The sequence below is a fragment of the Eleginops maclovinus genome, chromosome 19, assembly GCF_036324505.1.
Source record: "Eleginops maclovinus isolate JMC-PN-2008 ecotype Puerto Natales chromosome 19, JC_Emac_rtc_rv5, whole genome shotgun sequence".
NCBI lineage: Eukaryota > Metazoa > Chordata > Actinopteri > Perciformes > Eleginopidae > Eleginops > Eleginops maclovinus.
In genome coordinates this window covers 20,766,990-20,794,088 of record NC_086367.1, presented here as the reverse complement: position 1 = coordinate 20,794,088, position 27,099 = coordinate 20,766,990, and the positions used below count along the sequence as shown (strand labels likewise).

Genomic DNA, 27,099 nt, shown 5'->3' with positions numbered 1-27,099 from the left:
AGGAGCACTTTAATGCAGCATATACTCTGAGTTCTAACTGGCTTTGACCAAGCAGTTTGTCGATTTTGAATTTGCTAACGTTGTTAGCAGTTAGCTGAATTTTTACACATTCTATACACTAAAACCTTAACTCAAAGAGAGACCTAATGATGACTATTTTTTCAACGAGCCTGTGTGTTGATATAACATGTAGGTAAGTTAGTAAAAGGTGCTGTAATATTAGATTTCAAACAGCAACAAAGCAAATGTTTGCATTGAAATATGCCACTTTGTTTTAGCTAGCGTTAACGTCAATATAATAAGCTGAAATGGAGATAATTCCCTTTTTATTTGATCCCAAGAAAAGTGTATATGTAGCTGTGAGGTGTGTCTCCCTCTAGTGTGCAAATATGTGTTTGATCCTTCATATGAATAAGCGTGTAGTCAAGAAAGGGCTCGTAAAGTCCTCTTAACCCTGTATAACCTCCCCAAGGCAGAATCATTTTCAGCATTTCTGTCGATTATTTGCCACAAGCAGAGGTGGAAGAGGTATTCAGATATTGCACTTAGGTAAAAGCAGAACTACCACAGTGTAGGAATACTCTGTTACAAGTAGCCTATACGTCTTACCTTCCACAATTGGTGTTCAAAGTAGGCCTATGCATTTATATAACATTCATTTGGTGTTCAGTATGACTAAACTTGTCCCTTTTTTTAGTTAATCAGATGAAACAGAATAACAGGAAGATAACTGATAAGCTTCAGCCCAGGGTGTACATATAATAATATTTATTTATTGTGTATAACTTTGCAAACATGTTACATCAGAATTCATGGATTCATTAAAAGCTATTTACACTGCTAGTCTAATATTCCCACTTTGTACAGTGATATTGAAAGATACTAAACTCTTGATATATTTTTACTGTAGCAAATTAGGTTGTAAGCAAAATATTAATAAAAAATATAGTTGCAGCAGTACACTTTTGATCATAAGCGTTTCATTTCAGCTTTGCAATGCTATTGTCTCTTTGCATTTCAGCTACAGCAACAAGAATATCCTGCAGATACATGTACATAGAATTGTTTTTGTCATATTGCCTACTGCCCTATTATATTGTAGGTGTTTTTATCTGTTGACATCACAGAGAAATGATTGTAAACATATTTTGGAATGTCAGTAACATCAATCTTGTTCAGAAAAACAGTTTTTAAATCAAATGCATTGTTGATTATCATCCGATAAATAAGTGCACAAGTAAGTTGGATCAGTTGTACATTTAAAAACTATTAAACCACAAATATATTATAAGTTTTGAGAAGCAAAATACATGGCTTACTTTAGTTTTGTACCACAATAAGCAAGGATATTTGGTGAAGTTATTTTATAAATTGAAGTAAGAGCACTGAATTATAGAGCTTATTAACAACTACATCACATTGTCAATGAATTACATTAATCCATCTCTTTATAGGTCAACAACATGCTACCAGAGATTGAAGTTAACGCCTGAACACTGATTATTTCCTGTGATTGGTAAGTTCATTAGCTAACAGTCTTTTGCAGTTGCCAAACCTGTTTTCTATCTCACTCTCTGTCACAGTGATATTCACAGCCCAGCGGCCACTGAGGCTGGATAATGACGGATTGCATGTTCTGACATCATTTACATAAGGTTATTTCACTTGTCGGCTCCATCAAAGAACCTCATTTTATCGGAGTGCACAGAGTCTTTCAGTCGTTTAATGGATGAAGCTGTCTCAGAAGAGTCAAACGTACGTGTGATTTGTTGAGTTATAACAATTGTTTCTTTGCTTTCACTCGATGTTTCTTTTACTAAATGCCTCTGGTATACCGTTCTCTTGCCGCTTTCTGGGTCTTCGATAGTCCAGGAAGCACCTTTGCTAGCCTCTGATTCTAGGGAAAGGCCGCTTGCTGATCGGATTTGGAAATCAGTAAGCAGTTTGGCATGCTGTGATTCTGGTGTCGCTTGGATATTTGATGTAATCACATGTATTTTTCCTGATTCCAGTCTGAGTGTGTCCTCCGATGAAGAGGAAACTCCAGATGACAAAATGGTGATTTTCTCAGGCAAGTTCGGCTCAACTGAGATCTTCTCAGTCCTTGTGGTAGAAGTAATAATGTTACTGTGCATCTCACCAAGACCTGAAGCAATGTTGGGATCAGAGAACTTGACTGTGACGACCTTTGTTGGAGATGATAAGGACAGGCCAAGATGCTCACTAGTCACTGCAGAGCTGATATCTGCAAAGGCGTCGGATGACTGGACTGAATACGTGGGACTTATTTCCTCATCCAATGTATCCCCTACTGGGCTGTTTTCATCCTTCTGCTCCTCTTTTTCAACGATCTTGGCAGGTTCTGATGGGGAGGAAAGTCCAAACCTGGGGAATTTAAACCAACCCGTCCTCTCAGGACTTTTAGTCGTATCTTGCTTTGTTTCCTTTTCCTTTGCTTCTAGCTGCTTTCCATTTGGTTCCACTGTTTCTTGAACTTCCTTTAAAGTTTCAAGTTTTTCTTCAGGTTTTGCAACATCAATACCAACATCAACATTCTTAATGGTCTCACCAAATGATGTCAAAGTCACTTTTTGTGATGTATTCTCTCCTTTTGGATCAACTTCAATTTTCAACTGATGATCTTTGGATTCAGTGTCAACTGGAACATGTTCATCTTCAGCGTTGGGTCTTGAGAAACTCAGCCTTGGCAGTTTAAATGATGGTAATTTAAATTTACTTGGAGATCCGAGTTCCACGCTGCCAGTCTCATCTGTTTTAGTATCAACACTTGGACCTTTGATGATGACAGTAACATCCTCCTTATGTATAGCCCCATCAGTTTCATCTCCTTTCTCAGAATCCGGTGCTTCTACAGTGACATCATTGGTAGCAAGTCCAAATTTCGGCATTTTCAGTGTTGGCATTCTAAATTTTAATGGCAATCCTTCAACATCTTTTGACTGAGCTTCAATCTCAGAATCTTTCATTGCCACACTGGCTGAATATTCTTTGGCTTCAATTTCTGGAAGTGTCACTTCGGCTTTAACATCTGGCACAGGGACATCTACGTCTTTCTGTGATGCATTTATATCTTCTTCGGGTCCTTTTACCTTTGGTAGAGCTATGCCGAACTTTGGCAATTTAAATTTGCTTTCTTGTCTGTGATGTTCAGCTTCAAGCTCAGGAGCTTTTATTTTAATTTCAGGTTGCTTTACTATCACTTCTCCTTCTGAAAGAGAAACATCAACATGTGGAAGCTCAGCACTGACTTCAGGTTCTTTAACACTTGACCTCGAAAAAGAAAATCTGGGTAGTGAAAATTTAGTTTTTTTCAAGTTTGGATCAAGTTCTGCAGCAGTAGGCTCTTCCATTGAAACAGCTCCTGATGGACCTTGGACTTCTGCTTCGGCCTTTGGTAATGTGACATCCGCTTTGGGTGATTCAAGTTCATCATCAGAGGCTTTACCAGCTTTCATTGAAAAGGAAAATCTTGGAAATGCCCATTTTGCTTGTTTTTTGGTATCAATGTCTACTGCCAGTTCATCTGGTGCTGAAATGGCACCTTCACTTATTTTGACTTCAGCTTTAGTTTCAGGTAAAATTACATCTGCATCTTTCTTTGATAAAGTTAAATCAATGTCAGGATGCTTGACGTGAGGCCCAGAGAAACCAAGGCTTGGAAGTTTAAACGTGCTTCCCTTTCCTTCATGTTCAGTTCCTTTAGTTTTAATATCGACTGATGTGCCTTCAGTATCAATGCTTGGTGCTGTAATGTGCACTGCAAGAACCTCTTCAGGAATTGTAATGTCAGATCCATTGATTTTGATGTCTTTGTCCTTATTGGACACTTCTACGGTGGCACTTGGAGAACTAACTCCAAATTTCGGTAATTTGAATGTGGGCATCTTATATTTTGATGGTGATCCTTCAACATTACCTGTCTGGACATCAATTTCAGGAGCTTTAATTTCCACTTTAGCAGAAGATTCCTTGAGTTCAACATGAGGGAGTTTGACTTCAGCTGTGGCTTCTGGTAGAGTAATATCTCCATCATTCTTTGATAAGCTTAAATCAATGTTGGGCTGTGGGATTTGAGGCCCAGAAAAGCTGAGACTTGGCATTTTAAACTTGCTTCCCTTTCCTTCATGTTTAGTTGCTGTAGCTTTAATATCTATTGATGGTCCTTCAGTTTCAAAGCTGGCTTTTGCAATGTGAACTGCAAGATCCTCTTCAGGAATGTCAGCTCCATCAAGTTTCATGTCTTTCTCAGGCACTTTTACGGTGGCACTTGGAGTACCAACTCCAAATTTTGGTAATTTGAATGTTGGCATTTTGTATTTTGATGGCGATCCTTCGGTACTCTGTGTTCCAATTTTGATCTCAGGACCTTTAATTTCCACTTGGGCGGAAGGGTCTTTCAGTCCAACTTCAGGCAGTTTGACTTCAGCCTTGACTTCTGGCAGAGTCACATCTACATCTTTTTTTGATAAGCTCAAATCAATGTCAGGCCGTTTTGTTTGAGGTCCAGAAAAACCAAGGCTTGGCATTTTAAACTTGCTTCCTTTTACTTCATGTTCTATTGATTGGCCTTCAGTGTCAATGCGTGGTGCTGCGATGTGAACTGCAAGAACTTCTTCAGGAATTTTAATGTCAGTTCCATCAATTTTGATGTTTTTGTCCGTATCGGGCACTTCAACCGAGGCACTTGGAATACCCACTCCAAATTTAGGTAAATTGAATGTAGGCATCTTAAATTTTGATGGTGATCCTTCTATATTTGGTTTTGCAACCTTGATCTCAGGAGCTTTTATTTCAACTTCAGGTCCTTTAACCTCAACATCAGGTAGGTTGATTTCAGCTTTAGTTTCAGGTAATGTGACTCCCAAATCTTTCTTTGATACACTTGAATCAAATTCAGGTCCTTTTACTTTGGGCATTGAGATGCCGAACTTCGGCATTTTGAACTTGCTTTCCTGTCCCTGTAATTCCACATCACCTTCTTGTGGCTTTACTTCAATCCCAGGTTTTTTGCCTTCAACATTTCCTTCTGGAAGAGAAACATCAACGTCTGGGACACTGATATCCACTTTAGACTCTTTAGAACCTTGCTTTGAAAAGGAAAATCTGGGTAATGAGAACCTAGGCTTCTTCATTTTGGCATCTATGTCTGTGGAATGTGCCCCCTCGATAGAAATACCCGAGGATTCTTTGATGTCAATATCTGGAAGATGTACATCTGATTTGACCTCTGGTAGTGTAACGTCAACTTTTGGGGCATCGACGTTGACATCAGCCTCAGGTGCCTTACTGCCTGCCATTGAAAATGAAAATCTTGGCATGGTCCAACTTGACTTTTTCAACTTGGCATCACCCTCTATTGTTTCAACATCAGGAAGGTTGAATTCAGTTTTTGATCCTTCTTTTATTTCAACTTGGGGGAGGTTGACTTCAGCTTTGGCTTGTGGTAGAGTCACATCCACATCTTTCTTTGATACGCTTATATCAATATCTGGTTGTTTAAGTTGAGGCCCAGAAAAACCAAGGCTTGGCATTTTAAACTTGCTTCCTTTTCCTCCATGTTCAGTTCCTGTAGTTTTAATATCGATTGATGAGCCTTCAGTTTCGATGCTGGGTCCTGCAATGTGAACTGCAAGCACCTCTTCAGGAATTGTAATGTCCGATCCATCGATTGTGATGTCTTTGTCCGTATCAGGCAATTCCACACTTGCCCTTGGAAGACTAGCTCCAAATGTTGGTAATTTGAATGATGGCATCTTAAATTTCGATGGTGATCCTTCTTTACCCTTTGGCTCAACTTTAATCTCAGGACTTTTGATTTCCACCTCAGCAGAAGGTTCTTTTAATCCAACTTTAGGGAGTTTGACTTCAGCTTTTGCCTCTGGTAGAGTCACATCCACATCTTTCTTTGATAAACTTAAATCAATGTCAGGACGTTTGATTTGAGGCCCGGAAAAACCAAGGCTTGGCATTTTAAACTTGCTTCCTTTTCCTTCATGTTCAGTTCCTGTAGTTTTAATATCGATGGATGGGCCTTCAGTTTCAATGCTGGGTGCTGTAATGTGAACTGCAAGGACCTCTTCAGGAATTGTAATGTCCGATCCATCGATTTTGATGTCTTTGTGCTTATCAGGCAATTCCACACTGGCCCTTGGAAGACTGGCTCCAAATGTTGGTAATTTGAATGATGGCATCTTAAATTTTGATGGTGATCCTTCTTTACCCTTTGGCTCAACCTTGATCTCAGGACTTTTGATTTCCACCTCAGCAGAAGTTTCTTTTAATCCAACTTTAGGGAGTTTGACTTCAGCTTTTGCCTCTGGTAGAGTCACATCCACATCTTTCTTTGATAAGCTTAAATCAATGTCAGGACGTTTGATTTGAGGCCCAGAAAAACCAAGGCTTGGCATTTTAAACTTGCTTCCTTTTCCTTCATGTTCAGTTCCTGTAGTTTTAATATCTATAGATGAACCTTCAGTGTCAATGCTGGGTCCTGCAATGTGAACGGAAAGAACCTCTTCAGGAATTTGAACGTCAGCTCCATTGATTTTGATGTCTCTGTCGGGCACTTTTACGGTAGCACTCGGAGTACCAACTCCAAATGATGGTAATTTGAATGTCGGCATCTTATATTTTGATGGTGATCCTTCTTTACCCTTTGTCGCAATCTTAATCTCTGGAGCTTTAATTTCCACTTCAGCAGATGGTTCTTTCAGTTCGACTACAGGGAGTTTGACATCAGCCTTTGATCCTGCTAGAGTTACATCCACATCTTTCTTTGATAAACTTAAATCAATGTCAGGACGTTTGATTTGAGGCCCGGAAAAACCAAGGCTTGGCATTTTAAACTTGCTTCCTTTTCCTTCATGTTCAGTTCCTGTAGTTTTAATATCTATTGATGGGCCTTCAGTGTCAATGCTGGGTGCTGAATGTGAACTGCAAGAACCTCTTCAGGAATTTGAACGTCAGCTCCATCGATTTTGATTTCTTTGTCTGTAATAGGCACTTCTACAGCAGCACTTGAAGTACTAACTCCAAACTTGGGTAGTTTGAATGTTGGCATCTTGAACTTTGATGGAGATCCTTCTGATCCCTTTTTCACACCCTTGATCTCAGGACTTTTGATTTCCACTTCAGCAGAAGTTTCTTTTAATCCAACCTTAGGGGGTTTGAATTCAGCTTCCGCCTCTGGTAGGGTCACATCTACATCTTTCTTTGATAAGCTTAAATCAATGTCAGGACGTTTGATTTGAGGCCCAGAAAAACCAAGGCTTGGCATTTTAAACTTGCTTCCTTTTCCTTCATGTTCAGTTCCTGTAGTTTTAATATCTATTGATGGGCCTTCAGTTTCAATGCTGGGTGCTGTAATGTGAACTGCAAGAACCTCTTCAGGAATTTGAATGTCAGCTCCATTGATTTTGATTTCTTTGTCTATAATAGGCACTTCTATGGCCGCACTTGAAGTGCTAACTCCAAATTTGGGTAGTTTGAATGTTGGCATCTTAAACTTTGATGGCGATCCTTCTGATCCCATTTTCGCAACCTTGATCTCTGGACTTTTGATTTCCACCTCAGCAGAAGTGGTTTTCAATCCAACATCAGGGAGTTTGACCTCAGCTCTGGCTTCTGGTAGAGTCACATCCATATCTTTCTTTTTTAAGCCTAACTCAATGTCAGGCTGTTTAACTTGAGGCCCGGAAAAACCAAGACTTGGTAGTTTAAACTTGCTTTCTTTCCCTTCATGTTCATATCCTTCAGTTTTAATAACTATTGATGGGTCAACGCTGGGTGCTGTAATATGAACTGTAAGAACTTCTTCAGGAATTTTGATGTCAGCTCCATCGATTGTGATGTCCTTGTCGTTTTCTGGGACTTCCACAGTGGCACTTGGAAGACCAACTCCAAATTTCGGTATTTTGAATGTTGGCATCTTAAATTTTGATGGTGATACTTCTTTATCGTTTGTTGCAATCTTGATCTCAGGAGCTTTGATTTCCACTTCAGGTTGTGTGATTTCAACACTGGCCAGGTTGATTTCAGCTTTGGATTTTGGTAATGTGAATTCTGAATCCTTCTTTGATAAACTTGAAGCAAGTTCAGGTCCTTTAACTTTGGGCATTGAGATGCCAAACTTTGGCATTTTAAACTTGCTTCCTGATCTTTCAAGGTCACCTTCTTTAGCTTTGATATCTACGGATAGGTCTTTAGTGTCAATGCTGGGTGCTGTGACATCAACGGTAGCTCCATCAATTTGTATATCCATATCAGGTTTATCCACACTGACCTTTGAAGTAGCAGCTCCAAATTTGGGTAATGTAAATGTTGGCATTTTAGGTTTTGACAGTGATCCTTTAACATCACCTATTTTTTGATCTTCAATCTCATGAGCTTTAATTTCCATGGAAGCAGATGGTTGTTTCATTTTGATTTCTGGAAGGTGAACTTCAGCTTTGGCTTCTGGGAGCTTGATGTCTACATCTTTCTTTGATAAGCTCAAATCCAACTCAGTTCCTGTTACCTTTGGCATTGTGATTCCAAATGTTGACATTTTAAATTTGCCTTCTTTTCCGTCAACTTCTGCTTCACATTCTGGTAGTTTTGTTTCCACTTCCCCTCCTTTCACTTCAACTTTTCCCTCTGGAATTGAAACATTCAAATCCTGAAGATTTGCATCAACTTCTGGAGCCTTAACACTTGCTTTTGAAAAAGAAAATCTGGGCAGTGAAAACCTTCGCTTTTTCAATTTTGCATCAATCTCAACCTCTGGCTGTTGCTCTATCACAACAGTGCCTACATTTTTTTTAATTTCCATCTCTGGCAGCTTGACTTCTGCTTTAACATCTGGTACATCAACATCTTTGTGTGGCATAGATAGGTGCAAGTCAGCTCCATCAATTTTGATTTCTTTTTCTGTATCAGATACTTCAGCGCTGAGATTTGAAGTGGCAGCCCCAAATTTCGGAAAATTAAATGTGGGCATTTTAAATTTTGATGGCGATCCTTTCTTACTGCTTCCTTGAGTTTCAGGAGCTTTAAATTCCACTTGAGCAGTCGGTTCTTTTAGTTCAACGTCAGGGACTTTAACATCAGATTTGACTTCCGGTATTGTGATGTCTACATCGTTTTTTGATAAACTTAGATCAATCTGAGGTCCTTTTACTTTTGGCATTTTCATTCCAAACTTTGGCATTTTAAACTTGCTTTCTTGTCCATCCATTTCTGCTTCACACTCTGGTGCTTTCATATCCACATCAATTATAGGAGCTTCTGGGAGATCAACCTGAGCTTTGGCCTCTGGTAGAGTCACGTCTACATCTTTCTTTGAGATGCTTAAATCAATTTCAGGTCCTTTTACTTTTGGAATTGTGATTCCAAACTTTGGCATTTGAACTTGCTTCCTTGACCATCCATTTCTGCTTCAAGCTTAGATCAATCTGAGGTCCTTTTACTTTTGGCATTTTCATTCCAAACTTTGGCATTTTAAACTTGCTTTCTTGTCCATCCATTTCTGCTTCACACTCTGGTGCTTTCATATCCACATCAATTATAGGAGCTTCTGGGAGATCAACCTGAGCTTTTGCCTCTGGTAGAGTCACGTCTACATCTTTCTTTGAGATGCTTAAGTCAATTTCAGGTCCTTTTACTTTTGGAATTGTGATTCCAAACTTTGGCATTTTGAACTTGCTTCCTTGACCATCCATTTCTGCTTCACACTCTGGTGCTTTTATATCTGCATCAATCTTTGGAGCATCTGGAAGTTTAACTTCCGCTTTGGCCTCTGGTAGAGTCACATCTACATCTTTCTTTGAAAGGCTTAAGTCAATTTGAGGTCCTTTTACTTTTGGAATTGTGATTCCAAACTTTGGCATTTTGAACTTGCTTCCTTGACCATCCATTTCAGCTTCACACTCTGGTTGTTTCATTTCCACAGCAGTTTTTGGAGCTTCTGGGAGTTCAACCCCAGCTTTGGCCTGTGGTATTTTGACGTCTACATTTTTCTTTGACGTGGTTAAATCAATCTCAGGTCCTTCAAATTTTGGCATTGTGATTCCAAACTTTGGTATTTTGAACTTGCTTCTGTTTCCTCCAAGTTCAATACCAGTCTGTGGAGGTTTTATGTCCTTTTCAGATTTTTTTACTTCGACCTTTGCCTCTGGAATGAAAACCTCTGCTTTTCCAATTCTGACATCCATTTTAGGGGCCTTTGGGAATTTCATCTCAGCTTTGGTCCCTGGTAATGTAATATCTGTGTCTTTCTTTGAGAAGCTTAAATCAATTTCAGGTCCTTTGACTTTAGGCATTTCAGCAGAATGATCTTTTGGTTTCACTTCAGGGAGGTTGATATCAATTGTGGCTTCTGGTAGTGTCACATCTACATCTTTCTTTGCTAAGCCTAGATGAAATTCAGGTCCCTTTACCTCTGGCATGGAAATTCCAAACTTTGGCATTTTAACACATTTCCTGGTCCTTCAGGTTCAGTCTGCAAAGCTTTAATTTCAAGATCATTTTCTTTTACTTTGACTTTTGCATCCGGAATCAAAATGTCTGTTTTTTCAAGACTGACATCAACCTTGGACTGGGGTAATGTGACATCAACATCTTTCTTCGATAAGCTCAAGTCAAATTCTGGCCCTTTTACTTTTGGTATTTTGATTTGAAACTTTGGCATTTTGAACTTGCCTTTGTGCCCATCAAGTTCAACTTCACCAGGCAAGAACTGCATTTCAGTTTCATGTTTTTTAGCCTCAGGAGTTGAAACATCTACTTTTCCAACATCAACCTCTGGTAGTTTTACATCAGCATTTGTCTCTTGTAATTTGACATCTACTTCTGTCTTTGGTAAGCTGAGATCACTTTTAGCCGTTTTCACTTTTGGCATAGAGAAACTAATATGTGGCATTTTAAATTTGCTTCCCTTCCCGTCCTCTTCAGTTCCTGTAGTTTTCATATCTACTGAAGGGACTTCCATCTTCCCCTTTGGAAACGAAATGTCAGCTTTCCCAAGACTGACATCAATCGTAGGAGCATCAAGGTCTTTTACTTCAGCCTTGACTTTTGGAAGTGTCATATCTCCGTCTTTGCTTGATAAGCCAAAGTTAATTTCAGGCCCTTTTACTTTTGGAGTCGTGATGCCAAATGTTGGTTTCTTGAACCTGCTTCCTTGTCCATAAGGTTCACCTTCAGGCTGCCTAGGTTGCATTTCCACTTCAGGTTTTTTGACCTTCATCTTACGCTCTTCAGTAGAAGCTTCTACATTGATGTCAACTAAAGATATGTCTTGGTCATCTACGTCTTTCTCTGATAGGCTTACATCAAATTTAGGACCTTTCCTCTTTGGCATGGAGATTCTAATATTTGGCATTTTGAAATTGCCACTCTTTTCCTCTTTTTCAAGTGTTCTTATCTCGGCCCCATCAATATTTATATCCTTTTCTGCATCGGGCACATTTCCGCTGATTATCGGAGTTGCTGCTCCAGATTTGGGTAGTTTAAATGAGTGCTCCTCAGCTTTGAGTAAAGAGGTGTCAGCCTTCAGGCCTGTAGCATCAAGATTAACATCAAAACCTGTAAGCCCAATGCCACCTTCATTTCTGACTGGTGAACCATCAATGAAATCAATGCCTTCAAATTTCGGTACGTTGATATCAGATGTCATTCCTCCAATCTTTTTACTTGTGTCGGTCTTTGATATTTTGACTTCTTGGAGGAGTATAGTCCTTTCGCCTTTTACGTTGTCACCTTTTTGCTCAGAGATTTCTTGTTTTGGCAAGTGAATTCCAACATCTGGGATTTTAAATACTGGTTTTCCAATCCCAAAGCTATGCATCTTTTTCTTGGCCTTGTTTGATTCGAGTTCTTGTGTTTCTTGTGTCAGAAGAGTCGCCACTTCTCGCTCACTTTCTTTTCCTGGTATTATGATATGTTCTCTTTTATTAACATCATCTCTTTGTTGAGGCTCAGTTTTATATTCCATTACAAGTTCCTCTGAAGTTAGATCAGATGGTCTGATCTTTGGGAGTTTGATTGTTGTCTTGGAGATTTCCTGAGTGGCAGTCATGTGGACTTTACTGAACTGTGCGTCGTGTTTTGTTTTGGTCGGTGTTTTCACTGATATTCTTTGTGCATTTGCATCGATAACAGTAATTTCTTCTGGAATAAGCACTCCACTTGTGTCAACCTTAGGCAGCTTAAATCCAGGCAATTTAGAAACGGCCTCTTTCACGCTGTCCATATCAATTGACATTTGTACAGTTTCAGCTTGAATCTCTTCATAATGTCCTGTAAAAACAGCCTTAGGCTCTTTAATTCCCTTGGCTTTGGTTCTCATAGACATGTCCTCCATTCCTGGAATCTCAATGTCTTCACGTTTTGGAAGTTTTGTTCTGGAAATACTTTTTGACAGTCGGTCACGAGGATCTTTCTCTTCTGTACCCTCAGTAGTAAGCTTCTCAATATTAGTTGTGGATTCTCCAACATTTACATCAACTTTTGGGATTGTTTCCTCCATAGCAATGTCACTAAAGCCTATTTTAGGTATTTTAAATGTTGGACCTGTCTTTGTTTCTTGTTTCTGTTTGATTTCCTTGCCTTTCTTAGTTTTTTCTTCAACTTTCTGGGGAGATATTTGTATCAGTGCAACATCAGATACTTCAAGTTCCACCTTTGGCACACTTACTTTCTCTGGTTTGTCTGGGATTACCCATAAGCTATCACTGCTGATTATTTGGGTATTGGCATCTAGTGCTTGTTGATCTCCTTTTGTAATTTCAGGTTGGTCTGCTATTTCAATACTTGCCCCAAGAGTTTTCAGCCTTTTTGGTGAGGATTTTGCCTTTGCATCGTTCTTGTGTGATTTATCTTTCCCCAAAATTTTCATTTTTAATTCAGATCGCTCTTTCTTCTTTTTCTTCCCATCAGGGGACTTGATACCAGAGGAGCTTTCTTCCCCTGCCAGAGCCATGGTTAGATCTTCTGTTTTCAAAGTGCTATCTATAGTGATGAGTTCCACCTTGTGTTGAACAGTTTTAGGCTTGTTTTCCTCACATCTTAAGTCTTCTACTAACTTTAGCTCCTCTGTCACGTAGACCTCAGGTGTTTCTCCTGAGGAACTTTCAAGGTTCTCAGGGGAAACCAACTGCGCAGTTGTTGGTGCATCTGTGTCCTGGTCTTCAGATGAACTTATGCGGCCTCTCTTCGACAGAAGAGGAAGCTTAATTTTATGCTTCTTCTTGCCCTTCAGGGCATCCTGAGTCTTTATAGGTGACTCCGTGTCGCTTGTAGTTGGGCTAAGCTCAAGCTTCTTTGCTCTTCAGCCTCTGAGGAGCTGTGAGACCTTGAAAAGCGCGACTTTTTTTTTCCTTTTCCAAAGGAGGGAAACTTAGGCCAGGAAATGCGGGCATCACCACGCCTTTTGGTTTTTCCTTGCTCTCTCATCTCTGGAGCATAGACATCTTCTTCCTGTTGATCAATAAACATGACATGTTAGTTTTTATACCCAATACTTTTTTGTTATTACAAAGAGTCTGACAACCTGAAAATAGTTACAGGGATTGCATCAGATTCGGTGACTGGTTCCGTCTCTGTGATGACTGGGTTGCGTTTCAAGCAGAGCTTCACTTTGTAAGCCTGAGCGTGCTCCAGAATCTGAATGGCGTCCTCATATGACATGTTGTCAAAGTACACAGTGGCGCTCAGAATTTGATCACCTGTGAAAAAAAGAGAAAGATATTCCAGAAGAGCACAGACGAAAAGAGCTTTCAGTCAAAACTGGGGAATTATTCATAATAAACAATAACAGTATGAGTCATTAGACTTTTAAACTGGCTCTTTAAGTTTTCAGTTAAATTCATGATATTTGCAGGGATTCAAGTATTTGAAGTAGATATAAATAATTTCAATTTTTTACAATATTTATGAATACATTTTTTCTCATTCATCGTAATTGAAAACATAGAAGGTCAATATAATAATTACCCTCTTTCAGTTTCAGATTTTTTGAGGCAGGTGACTCTGGTACCACTTCCTTTATGAATATCCCCTCTTTCCCCCCTCCACCATAAACGAGACCCTCTGAACATCCATCTTGGGCTGTTTTCACCATCACCCCAGACTCAGGGCTTTGATCTTCCTGTTAACACATCAAAAAGAGAGGATACAAACATTTTACCTTTAGCTTTTCTATTATCTGCTACTACACATAAACAGAGAGGACAAAGTGGGAATGTCTCACCTTCAGTTTACTCATCTTCGGAGTTGAGCGCTTTTCAAACATGGACCCAAGCCCAGACTTTTTGCTCTTCTTTCCACTCCCACTTTTGTGGTGTAGGTCATGCTCCGCTTCAAACTAAAAGAAAAGAAATAGCAGAAAATGTAATTCTCGATAAACATTATTCTGGTCGTACTGTTACAGTCTTTCAGATTTAAAACAGGCGACACAAATATGTCATAAACAGGCTTTGAAAGTATTTGCAGGGAAGGGTGATACACTGTAAATACAAACATGGGAGTAGCTAGGTCTGAGTCATTATTGCAATATGCATCAGTAAACAAAACAGACAGACACTGTTACTCCATACTCTGTTGACAGTACACCAACACAGATATGGCAACTGTTTCCTTAAGTTAACTGATTTGTGTAATCAATATACCCCTCCGCCTGGTGCTAAGCAGCCTTTGTAAATGAAGAGGCTATATGTGGTTTAGTTTCCTAGGAGGCTGCGTATACTTAAAGGTTGTGAAGAAAAGAGCCAGCAGAAGATTTACCTCCATTAGAGATGTACTTTTAATGGTGCTAACATCATTTTTGCGGGGGATAAATGACCCATTTATAAAGGCCTGCTTCTTTTATTTGTCTAACTTCATTTGCAGATGCCCTAGACAAAGTGCACTGTTGAATCAAAGATAGACTTTTGCGTGACCCAGTGTGTAAATACCCATTTAAGTAAACACCTTTTAGTGCGCTCTCTGTAATATTCGGATTTCTTAAAGGTCATGTTAAAATAATTAGTTTCCCTAGTTGAGAAAGCCCAGTGATTTCAGCTGTACTTTTATATTTATAACTGCATATCTAGGTTATTCCAGGGCATGTAAACGGGTTATCTGATTTATTCCTTTGACCTGATTTCTCCCTGCTACTAGTTTTTGTCCCTGTATAAATGCTGTGTGTCGATGCTCTGTACCTCTTTGTCGCTGTCGGTGTATTTTTCCGTTTCAGGATACTCCTCAACGGGGGACGACCCTTGAGGCCGCGGTCGCTCTCTCTCTGTGAACTGAGATGGCTCGTCACATGTCTGGGTGGACAGAAGGTCAGTTGGCACAAAAAACAGTCTCATGGTTTATCCCCAAATCATTTCAAAGAGATATAAGGACACTTGAGTCAGTTCGACATTCCTTTATCTGCCCGAACAGCATCTCCTCTTCTTCAACCACCTAAATAAAACATTTTGGATAAAACTCATGTAGCTGAGCCTGCAGCAGCACAAAGGTGTTGAGAAAACTGGATCATGAAAAGTGTGATAACACCCTGTTATGCCAAAAGCAGCATTGACTGGATGTTCTGCTGTTAAAACTTGTCACAATGGTAGTGTGCTGGCCGCTCGGTGATACCAACAAAAGAGGAAAATGTCCTAAAAATGAAGGTTTTCATATTTTTTGATACAGATATTATTGTTCCCCAGAGGATGAACCCTAATAACTTTGGTTATCCTTTAAGTTTTCACTTAACAGGTCATGTCCGGATAGGTTTGTAGGAGGATTAGTGCTGTACCAAATGTCTTTTACATGCAAAAGCTTCAATTTAAAATGGCTTAGATCGTCTGCCGATAACACTCATGACATCATCACCTTTGAAAATGAAATAAAATAAATACGTGAACAAATCCTCAATTTGAATGAAGGGATTCATTGGATCCAATGAATGCCTACCTTTGTGTGTGAAAAGTGGTGGAGTGAACAGTTTTTTGACCAGAGTGAATGAAGCTTTGAACTGTTCAGTACAGCTCTACTAATTAACTTTGTGATGCTACAAAAATAGCCTGCTAACATGCAAACTTTTAAATGCTAACACCTTACATATTCCATTCATTAAGATGAGAAATAGTGCACTTACTAAGTCTTCTGACCTCCATGCATTCATAGTGTTGGTTTTGAATTGTTTAGTTTTAAAAAAACAGGCAGCACATGCAGCTCAGAGGGTTTTTTAGGAGCTCAATTAGCAGCAAGCAACAAACATGGATGTCGATTTCTTTCCTTATCAAAGTATTTTAAGCTTATCAACTTTTCATCGAGTAGTACAAGAAGTGTAAGGTGTGCCAAATCTAAAAGGTTACAGTTTTTAACATGCTAGAGTGTTCCTGTCTAAAACCAATTTGATGAAATAAACAGCAATTCCTTATTTTGAATATAGCCACTCACTGAATCGTCCTCTGTACCAGGCTCTGGTGCTCTCAGCCTCCGACCAGCACCTGTTCACAAGAAAACACAGAAAATAGACAAAACATAAATAACTGCTTATTTTTCAGTCAGTTAAATTGTAATGGTATTCACTCTGTCAACGATATCTTAATCAAAGTTTTGTACAAATAATCAAATAATGAATGAAAGCAATACAGGAACTGCAGAAAAGGTAAATGATATTCTGTTTATCTACATTTCTATTTTTTAAGCAGTAAGCTGAGCCTTCCAGCCTGTGGCTCCTAACAATTGTTTTGAGGCTCAGAGACAAAGAGACACTGGAGCCGACGATGAGACTATTTAGAGGTCCTTCCTGGCAGTAAGTCCCCCAGAGACCCGCTGCCTCCTTTTGTCTGTTAAGTGATCCGCTGTATTGATCCACAGATAAGACTCCCATCTCTGCCCCTGAAGGCTGCCCAAAATGGAAAGTCTGACTCCAAAAGGATATTCAGACTATTATTATAATTACCTGCTCTGATACCTGACCTCTAATTGATTTAAATCCATTTTAAAGTACTCTGTCTCCTTCATGTATTTAATGTGAGGTTACTTACATCCGGATAGTACTTAGGGATCAAGAAGGTTTGTTAGTCATTCAAATGTTTGGGTTGAAAAACAAGCAAATTCCCAAATGAATATATTGGCATGAATCAATGCTTGATGACTGCAAGTAAATGCTCCTTCTTTGGTTCCTCATTGGTTAATTCATTTGTATCATCAAGAGGCTATCAATCAGGGAATGTTATGTTGTCAGTACAAATAAGTATTGATAAAATGTGGTTGCACTACAAACTAAAAATCCAATTATTTTCACAGCAGATCAAATGTTTTGGTGTTTCAACGGCCGATTTCGAACGGTGGACGGATGAGACGTTTCAAGACAAACAATGCTGTCTTTGTTAGTCTTACTTACGCACTAAACTACTCAACTCAAACAAGAAGTTAAAGGACTGAGTCACCCAAACTGAGAATTACTTGCACCAACATCCTATCAACTCCCACAAATCGCAATACTTGATGATTTGTAGTTCAATTTGTTCAAGGTCACGAGCAGCAAACTCAATCCGTGACCATTTTTAATATAAACAAAATTAAAACGTGTGCTTTGTTAGTCAAATCTTGGGTATTCAAGTGTATGCTTTCAATAATGGGAGTTGTACAAGGCTTTAGAGCTGCGGAGGTTAGTCCATAGACAGAAAAAAGTATTCTAATATTTGTTATTATTTGTCAATGTAATTTTTATAGCTAAAAAATGCAGAAAATGCAGTTTTTTAATATTGAGATTTTCTTGTTTTCTCTTTTTTTTAATGTCGTAATACCCTAATATCTTTGCATATTGAACTGACATAACAAGACATATTTTTATTTATTTTTTGGTCATTTTATAGACCAAGCAATTCATTTTGAAACGAATTAGTAGATTATTGATGATAAAAAATATATTAGTCAAACATTTTTTACTTGCAGCCCTACAATATTAGGGACAGTGTCAGAGCAGTTTGAGAGGTTTTATGTGTTTAATGTGTATATTCTTTATCAAAAGTAGAGGTAAGTAGAGATTAAACTCAATCATTTGAAACACACTTTCTTCGTGTTGAAGTAAGTAGGATTTTAGGGCTTAGTATTTAATTAAAACCCTGAAACCACCATGCAATATGCCCCGTGTAGTTTCTCAACTAACCACCCCATTGACACCCCACCCTGTGCCTTAATGAATGTCACGTGAAGAGCTGCCTGAGTAAGTGCATTAGAAGAGTTACCACAAGAGGCTGATGGTATAAAGAAACCTCACTGTCTGCCTCAGGGTGTGTTGCTGCCTCAAGGTTACTAATGCAAGAAAGTTCAAGAAGCTAGATTATAGCTGTAATACGGATTATGTACGTATTAATATACATAGATCTGACACTAGGCTCAGAAATATCATCAAAGAAAATGAATGTGGAAGAAAAGCAGCTCCACACCATGAACACTGAACGCACCACAGTCTCGACGCGGTGTGAGATATAATAATCACATCTTTACAGCTGCCTGCGCCATCCTTCTCATCACCATTCATCCTTTAAGACTGAAAAAAAAACATCTCACAATTTCTATTTCAGAGCCCATTGTGTGGATTCAAAGAGCTCTCTTACCTGCTGCTGCTGTTTTTTGTTTAACTCCTGGGAATAAAGCGAGGTGTTAGTAACGCCACATCCAAACTGCCCTGAAACTTTCCTGTGTGAGAGAGAGTGACTGCCAAAATGGCTAAAGTGATTTGTACCGTGTCAGATGGAACAAAAGAGGCGGGACACTTTTAGGTTGCAGTCATACCTTTCCTGAACTTGTGTCACTCCTAAACTGAATTAAGTGCCTCATGTTGACTTTGGTTCACTGCTTTTGCAAAACATACCCCTTTAAATACCCTGCATTTACATAAATCTCTCATTAATTAAAACCATGAGCCCTTAAAATTCTATTTAATAATTATCACTATAGCGGAAGAACTTCTTAAAAAACGCATTTTGTATATTTTATGTCAAAAGGAAACATGATACTTAAGATTAAGATGATTTAAATGTAATAAATAAAGGGCATTTTAATGGAATCTGAAGAAACCATTCCTTTAATTTCCATTTAATCATTGTGGAAGTGAGCATGTTAGCAAGCAGATGTTAGCATTTAGCTCAAAGGGCAGTACAGCCTCAGAGTGCATAGCAAGGCTTTCCACTCTTATCTTATCTCAGCAGCCTTGTTAGTGTTCTGTTGACTTAATGAAAACAATAAAGTTTTAGTTTAAGAGACAAAAATGTGTTTTGTTTGGTGAGTGTGAAGTGTGAAGTGTTTCTCAGTAATCTTATCTTCATATCTCCACGTTACACACACGGTACAGTTTACGATTATAGCCTGCTGTCAGTGCTTCGAAAGTAACCAATAACTTTTACTGTGCTTAAACACTCATTTAGCTACAACTCTTTTCATTTTATGCCACTTTATACTTCTACTTCACTACCTTATCTAACAGCTATAGTTACTTATGAAAGAGGACAAGTGTAGCTAGAACATTAGTCGATAAAATGAACTGATTGCCCATTTTTTTTAGGTTAAATTCTTTTAGCTTCACAAATGAATGAAAAATGTTATCTAAATCTATCTATTGATGTAATATATTAGAGTGTAACCGTCACAGGGGGGCTTTTTCTGCATTGAGTACTTTTATTTTAAACACTTTTCAGAAAATATTCCTGATTATCCTTCAGTACTCATTTTACTGAAATAGCAAATGCAAGACTGTTACTAGCAACAGGATATTTGTAAAGGATCTGAATACGTTATTCACCTCTGCATACTGTAAACATATCAGTTTAAGAAGCAGTTCACAAAACCTGTAAATTGGTTAAATGCTTTTCTTTCAAATCAAACAGGTAGGAAACATAGCCCTGAAACAGAAGTGTTGACAAATGTCCAACCATCGCATAAAAAAGGTTTCCCACGAGTATCAAATGACTTTCTATTTTAACACAGTTTCGTTAAATTAATCAGAGCAGCTGAAAACTGTCATGTGCCAATTCTCAAGTTCACTTCTGCTGCAGTAGTTAATCACGGCGTCACTGTGTGCGGGGAGCTTTGTGAACCATTCAGGTGCTGCTTTGCTTGACTGGAAGATGTATTTCTTGCGCTATTCACCACTTAATTCAGGCGGATGTTCCGGTATTGTTGCCCTTACTAGTGGCACCGTATGTGTAGAAACTCCTTTCTCAAATATTTGTCATGTGGGAGCTACAGATGGCCCGATAACAACACTCACTTGCTGCCTGAAAATATCAAAATGAAATCACATAGTTGACCTATTTATTTATTTGAGTGATCATGGATTAGACCTTGTAAATACTCTGATACAAAGCCACTGCCTGCTTTTTTAATGTGACTTTAATGATGACATTCTGCAGGTATATAAGAAAAGGCAGTGGATGCTAAAGTCCATTGTGGTGCAGATCCTGCATGAATCATATTTGGGTGCAACTGCAGCTCTGGATCTGGGTGTGGTTCGTCCCTCAGTGCGGATGTGTCGAAGATAAAGGCTTTAAAACTGCTTAGACTGCAAACAACACTGATCAACTCATCCTCCCTAATGCACTGCTGTGAGAGTCATCCTTCCTTATGCTCGCTTTCCAAGGCATCAAATCCACACACAGCAATGCTAGAATTATTATTCAGATGAAAATCCTGAACGTATGTAGCAGTCTGTCCTCAGCTCCTCTCTTACGTAACCTCCTCCTGCTCCAATTCGTGCTTCCTGTGAAAAGCACCTGGAGGCTCCCTGAAGCTCCCCTCTTCACTAAACTAATAATGAAGTATTACAGCTCATTATTTGTGCTCTTGGATTCAGTATCTTCTCTTTTTTTCTTGTTAAACAGACAGACACAAGCTCCTTTCACTGTTTGTTTGGATCCAAATTATAATAAGATTTGAGTCAAGGAAAGAAAACTTGAATTAGATTTTCCTCGTGGATTATACGGACATGGGACTGTAAAAGCACATGCTTTCAATCTATTTATCGGCTGCAAACTCTCAGAAAGTTTCATCACAGCTCTGGAATTTGCGTCTTAATCTGCCTGCATTGCTACGACATGCAATTACTTTACACCAAAAACTCAATATTATTTCAGGTCAACTCCCGAGCTGCATTGTGTTTGCTTTGCCTCGATTGCCTGAAGCCCTGCCTGAAGTGACTCAGATTTATTCATATTTTCCTGTGTGATTTAAGGTTTTGACAGATATATTACTTTGATTTTGGTCTTTTATTAACTGTAAGTTATTGAACCGGTCATCGCCAAAACTGGTTTCCTGACAACAACTGCAGTTTTGTAAATGGACTCTGAATAAAGTGTATTTTTTTTTTCATTTAATCCACTTTGAAGTAACACAATGTTCCCCTAGTGTCTTAATATGATCTAAAATAAGTTTATGGTCCTCACTGAGAAGAAAGAAGAAGATTGATATAATACAAAAACATTGAAGATGTGTGTCAGGGTCAACATCCTTCCTACAAACTCAAATGGTCCATTGAAGTAAAAATAATAAATAAAGCACCTGACTCTTCAAGCAGGTTAAAACTAATCTCATATTGACTCTTTTCTCTGAAGCTGGTCTGCACCGAGTGACAGCAGCTGGCACATATAAACAATTCAAGTGGTGTGATATCGATTCGGGAGCAGGATTCTTCCGACTGAGGCTGATGGTTCGTAATGCATCAGGATCGTCTGATTTAGGCTCCACTGTCGAGCAGATCATCAGCCGCTCTGTCTGGCTCACTTCCTAATATCTCCCTCCTTTCCTCTCCCTCTCCCTCCTTCTTTCTCTCTGACCTTGAGCGTCGCCTGAAGCCTCTCACAGCAACACAAACCTCTCTTGAGTCAGATTTAATTATATGCAGCAGCAGAGGTAACTGAGGATAATGGTGGGAAGAGGGAAGATGGAATCACAGCCAGTATTATTTTTAAATGAACATTAAACCAGACAGCACATATTCACCTCCTCTTTGCAGCAAACATCAACCTGAGCCCTTGCCTCAGCATCATCCAACACAATATCCGACAATAATATGACTAATGATACTATGATGTCAACTTATTTATCAAAATGTTATATTAAGTACTTGAACGAGGCAGTTAAATAAGACCCGTGATGAATTCCCATAAAGAAAACGAGTGATTTTCTCCCTACTGTCCTGCCAAAATGTGATCTTATGTCATGCTCATGATGCAGCAATTTATTTTATTGATTTATTTATTCATACTAGGCCCGAACCTACCCTCTCAAAGCCTATGAAGTTAGTTTCAAATCGAATTATTTAGAAAAAACTGTTGATCATTGATTGGAAAACACCCAACAAACAAGCATACCATAAAAATACATAACTTTTTCCAGCCAGATGATTAAAAAGCAACATCTGGAAATGCAACTTGCGTCACAAAATCATTTTCTCACACATTTACAGTTCAGAAATTCATCATGATCGATCATAACGCATATTTTCCCCAGCAGCATTTCAAGATTGCAAGCATAATCGCTAATGTATGGCTCGGATAGCGAATCAGTTTTACGTAACCCAGCCCACACTCGTGATCAGATATGGTTTATCTACACTGCACGTTAAATCAAGTAAGCATATCTTATATTAAGATTCAAACAATTGTTCCCAAACTCATTTCTGTCCAATAAATGTAAACCCTGTGTTTATAATCTAGAAAAATCCATAACGGGATGTATCGAGAGAAATATTGGGAGCAAAAAGATGTGTATCGCGTTTGTTCTAGAGCTTTCAAGGACTAAACCTTCAGAAATGTTGATGTTTTTTGGGCTCAAAGTCTCAAAGTCATACAAGGTAACAGGTAGTAACTCGTCCCTATTTCACATAAAGGCTGCAGCTTTAAAGCTTTCATCTTTAGGGGAGTATTTACGACACATTTCAGTAGCCCTCTTCGTATTTAGCCCCTTGATGTTCTCCTCTAACACTTTTTCTACTTTGCTGAACTGCCACAGTAACCCAGTCTTTCTTTCTGCCTTTCAGCCTCTGCTTTAAAACACACAGTGGGAGGTAAACAGTAGAAGAAGAAGAGCAGCCTGACAGCTTCAATGATGACATCTTCCAACACCCCCCCCCCCCCCCCCCCCCAGCACTCTGCAGACACACCCAGCACTGCAGGTCAGCATCAGCACCAGACACCTCACACTCACTCACTGTCTCTCTGCCACACAGAAACACACACATAATCTCTCCCTCTGCTGCTGAGTCAGTGAATTTCTCAGGGGGGAAAAAGCACAAGTCAAAGAAAGGGAAATAGAGGGGGGAAAGAGAGTGTGTGATGCCCACCCGTCCCTGAAGAGGCGGCGTGCCAGTTAGGAAAGGCCAGGTGGAAACAGTCGCACATGATGGCAGCGGTGGTGGAAGCGGCGGCAGGAGAGATGAAGTCCTGGAACGTGCAGGCTGAAGGGAAAGAGGGAGGGTGGGTGGGTGGAGGTGGTGGTGGTGGAGGGTGAGGCAGGTGCTGCTGCTGTTGGTCTTTCTGCTGCTTCCCCCCCCTCTGCTCGTCCTGTATCAGCCTGGGTTGTGCAGCGAGAGCGATGAGTTGCAGAAATAAACCGAAAAGAGAGGAAAAGAGAGCGCTGCCTTCTCCGAGCTCCGAGCTGTCCGCTAAGTGAAGGAAACTCCCTCCGCTGCCCTGTAAACATGGACCTCCAGCGCAGCACGATAACTTAATAATGGGAGGAGCTGCCCCCCCCCCCCCCCTTTTGCCTCCTTCTTAACTCTCACAAACACATCCCTTAGTTCTCCTCCTCCTCCTCCACCTCTTCCTCTAAATTCCTCTTTCCCCTCTCTCCTCTGTTCAGTGTCATTGATCGGCCTAATCGGACAAGGACAATCAGGATGTCAGCTTCTGGCTCCAGTGTTGGGGGGTGGGAGGGGTACAGTTTATTGACATGGAGACATAACTCAATTTGACGCTGTGTACACTTAGTTTAGAACCCTTTATTGTGGACAGGGAGGCAAGGGGATGGAGATGTTAGAAAAGCGTGAGAAGAAACGGAGGGAAATCCAACTGAAAGTTGAGCCTGTGAGGCCGATAACGTTTGGTGTTGATCAGGACAAACAGATAGAAGAAATGAAATTGTAAAAGTACTTTATTTCACCCTGGTTCCTAGAAAAGTGATGAGTTACCTCTTCAGTGAAAGGAATGACCTCATCTGTCTTACCATGTCGACTGGCGATTAGATTTCGTAATTAACTTCTGCACAAGTTCAATTCATGTCGTGCAGAAGGGATTAATGTTTGAGTGAATGAGTTGATGAAGAGAAAAATAAGGAACAACTATTTCTGTATGTTACCTCTTTACAGCTTCCAAAATACGAGGATCATGCACCCCACTTTTCTTATTAATTCAGGTAAATAACAAATCGTTGGGCTTTATATTGTACAATTTGTCTATATAGACCTTTTTTAAACTAATTGAATACACACTGAAAAGGTTGATCAATAATAAGGCATTGGTTGGTTTGTTGGTTATTCTCCTACATTAGCATTACCCTCCATTTCTTGTTGTCTGTTCCCACAAAACATATCTGAATACATTCCTTTCTCAAGAACTGAAAACTCCTGGAGGAAACGTATTAAAATTTGGCACCAACATCCACTTGGTCAAGGAGGAAATGATTAGAATTAGACGGTCAAAAATGAAGCTCACAGTGACTTCAGAAAACACCAGCATTCATTTGCTAATCACTACAATTTCCCACAAATTTCTCAATGTCTCTCACAGATGATGAAGTGATGACATTTTGGACGGATGTAGATTCAACATGATTGGTTGGCAGAGCAAACCATCACAAGGCTCTAATCTAGTTTGACAATAGGCTCATCTTTTAGAAATTGTTGTGAGGATTTGACAAATGTAATAGGAAACTTTGGTTTTGGACAAATAGGTCAGATAAAACAAGAAATAACCTTACTCTTTGGGATTCAAGACCCAAGCCACTCATTTTTAGGGTGGATTATACCTTTAACACAGGCCTGCTTGTCCTGAAATCCTGGAACAGAGCCTCACTAGGTCTTTCCTTGAAACAGCCCTTACATCAGTATCATCATGAAGGCCAGATGGTCATGAAGGAGAAGACATAGGTTAAGAGCTTTCTGGAAATCAATTAGGACACGCTTGCTGACCAAAACAAAAGCAAAAGTCCCTCAGGAGGGGGGTTACTAATGCAGACCGTATGTATGTCCAGGTGGTGTTTGCAGGATGACATCCCTTTGTTTTAAAGCACACATCTCAGCTTTAATATAAAATCTACTAGGGCGTTTTACCTGCCTGCTCACCAATATCACACGAATCTCCACAAATCATCGCTGCACTCAGAACATCTGTGTGGTGTTCTGTGTTTGATTGTCCGCGCTAAGTGATGTTTGGGCCCGAGAGTCAAGCTGGCAGTGCATTAGCCGCTTTTGGACGAGCACTTGGATCGATACCGCAGAAATGCAAGGCAGCACTATGGAGCAACAGGCAGCACAGGTATCAGGTAGCGTGTAATATCCCGGCCTTGTGTCTAATTTGTTTCTTGCTGCATGATGTTCTACATGCATGTGCTAAAGAAGTACAATTGAGCAACAAAGCAAAAATAAGTCCTAATCTCACTTGCAGTGTTTAGTGCCCAGATGGGGGTGTCAATAATATCATCAGGTATCAGGGCAGATATTTCCAGCATATTCTGAAGCTGTGCCGCTCACTTGGCATGCAGATACTTTCCAGTGATGCAGCCATTTCATCTAATCTAACAAAATGAGCAATTATTCAAATGTGAGGAATTAATTACAGATATGTTATCCCATTACACATAAAGCCACAGATCACTTAAACTGATTTAATGAAATTCACTTCCAGCTCTTTTATAAATTACCGTTTTCTGAATCTGCAGTCAAGTCAGGGCAAATCCTGAAGGATGAGATAGTCTCTTTAAATGTGTTACTGTTTTGTGTTGTGTTCTTCTTGGCTTTGAACACACAAAATGACAAAGCATTTAGTTTTGGCACAAGTTCAAAAAAACATTTCGGCATCCTAAATCAATTTCTTGCTGCAGGCGGAGTGAAACATATGAAATATAGTCGCTGGATTTTTCTTTAACTAGACAGATTTGCCACCATATTAGAGACAGTTGTTCATTTTCTAATCATAGGGTTATGAAATACACTGTTTGGAGCGTGCATCAAAAAGCATGTAATGTGAGATCGCAATTAGAAAAACAAAAAGACACGAGTCAGAACAATGTGGACATCAACACCAGAGACAGGAAAAGCAGACTGCGCTGTTTTGTGGTTTGTTGTTTATTCTTCTCAGGTAACATTTCTCTGTGACCTTCAAAAAATGGCACAAAACTCTTATTTATTACGTGGATGATTAAATGATGTCCCAATGAGAATTTTCTAGACGAAAGTAAAGACATGTTTGGATTAAAAGCTCAAATTCAATCCAATTTATTTGCATTTAGGACTGTCTCGCAAATGCTAATCAATATCAATTCTGTTTGAGTACACATTTATTGTTATAAGAGTCCAACTTAGCTCTTAAATAAGTTGCACACCGTGTTCTTCCAGGAGGGTTTTAAAAGCCCAAATACAGAAGATGCCAAAAAGCTCATTTTAATCTCCTCTATGTCCATCTCATGATTAGGTCAGCGCTTTATTATCCCGTAATGGTGGATGTCCATGCAGGCATGTATCAAAGACACTATCATCGTTTCTATAAATAGCTGGAGCCTCAGTGGGAACAGCTCCTCTGTGCTCTGTTGGTATGTACAGAAATATGTGTGTGACATTCAGCTTAGTCACGTCGATCAGTTGCATCCTTTCGTCTGCGAGGGTTTTCACATCCACATCCAATGAAGCGTATAGAGTTTGTAACCCTTTGAGTGCGCACCGCCATAGGGTTAAAAGGGCATCGATTCCCACCCTGGTCTCCCAGTATAGATGTGAACACCCTCACGCACCATTAAAGGGATACTTTGGATGTTTTGAAGTGGGGTCCTCATCCATAGTCAGTTTGATTCCCTCTAGCAGATTGGAGTGAAAAGACCAGCTGGGATGCAAAGACATTTGCTGCA

General features: G+C 39.5%; 1 protein-coding gene across 1 annotated transcript; it reads right to left on the bottom strand.

Annotated features, from left to right (window-relative positions):
• Positions 1-751: 751 nt before the first annotated feature.
• On the bottom strand, positions 752-24,207 carry LOC134881143 (neuroblast differentiation-associated protein AHNAK-like). The gene is given in 12 exon segments (XM_063908288.1): positions 752-6,959; positions 6,962-9,394; positions 9,468-10,486; positions 10,489-13,323; positions 13,326-13,476; positions 13,564-13,724; positions 13,993-14,146; positions 14,249-14,362; positions 15,198-15,308; positions 16,432-16,481; positions 23,324-23,553; positions 24,170-24,207. Coding segments are annotated over 12 exon segments (12,594 nt in total). The 3' UTR covers positions 752-1,661.
• Positions 24,208-27,099: the final 2,892 nt, after the last annotated feature.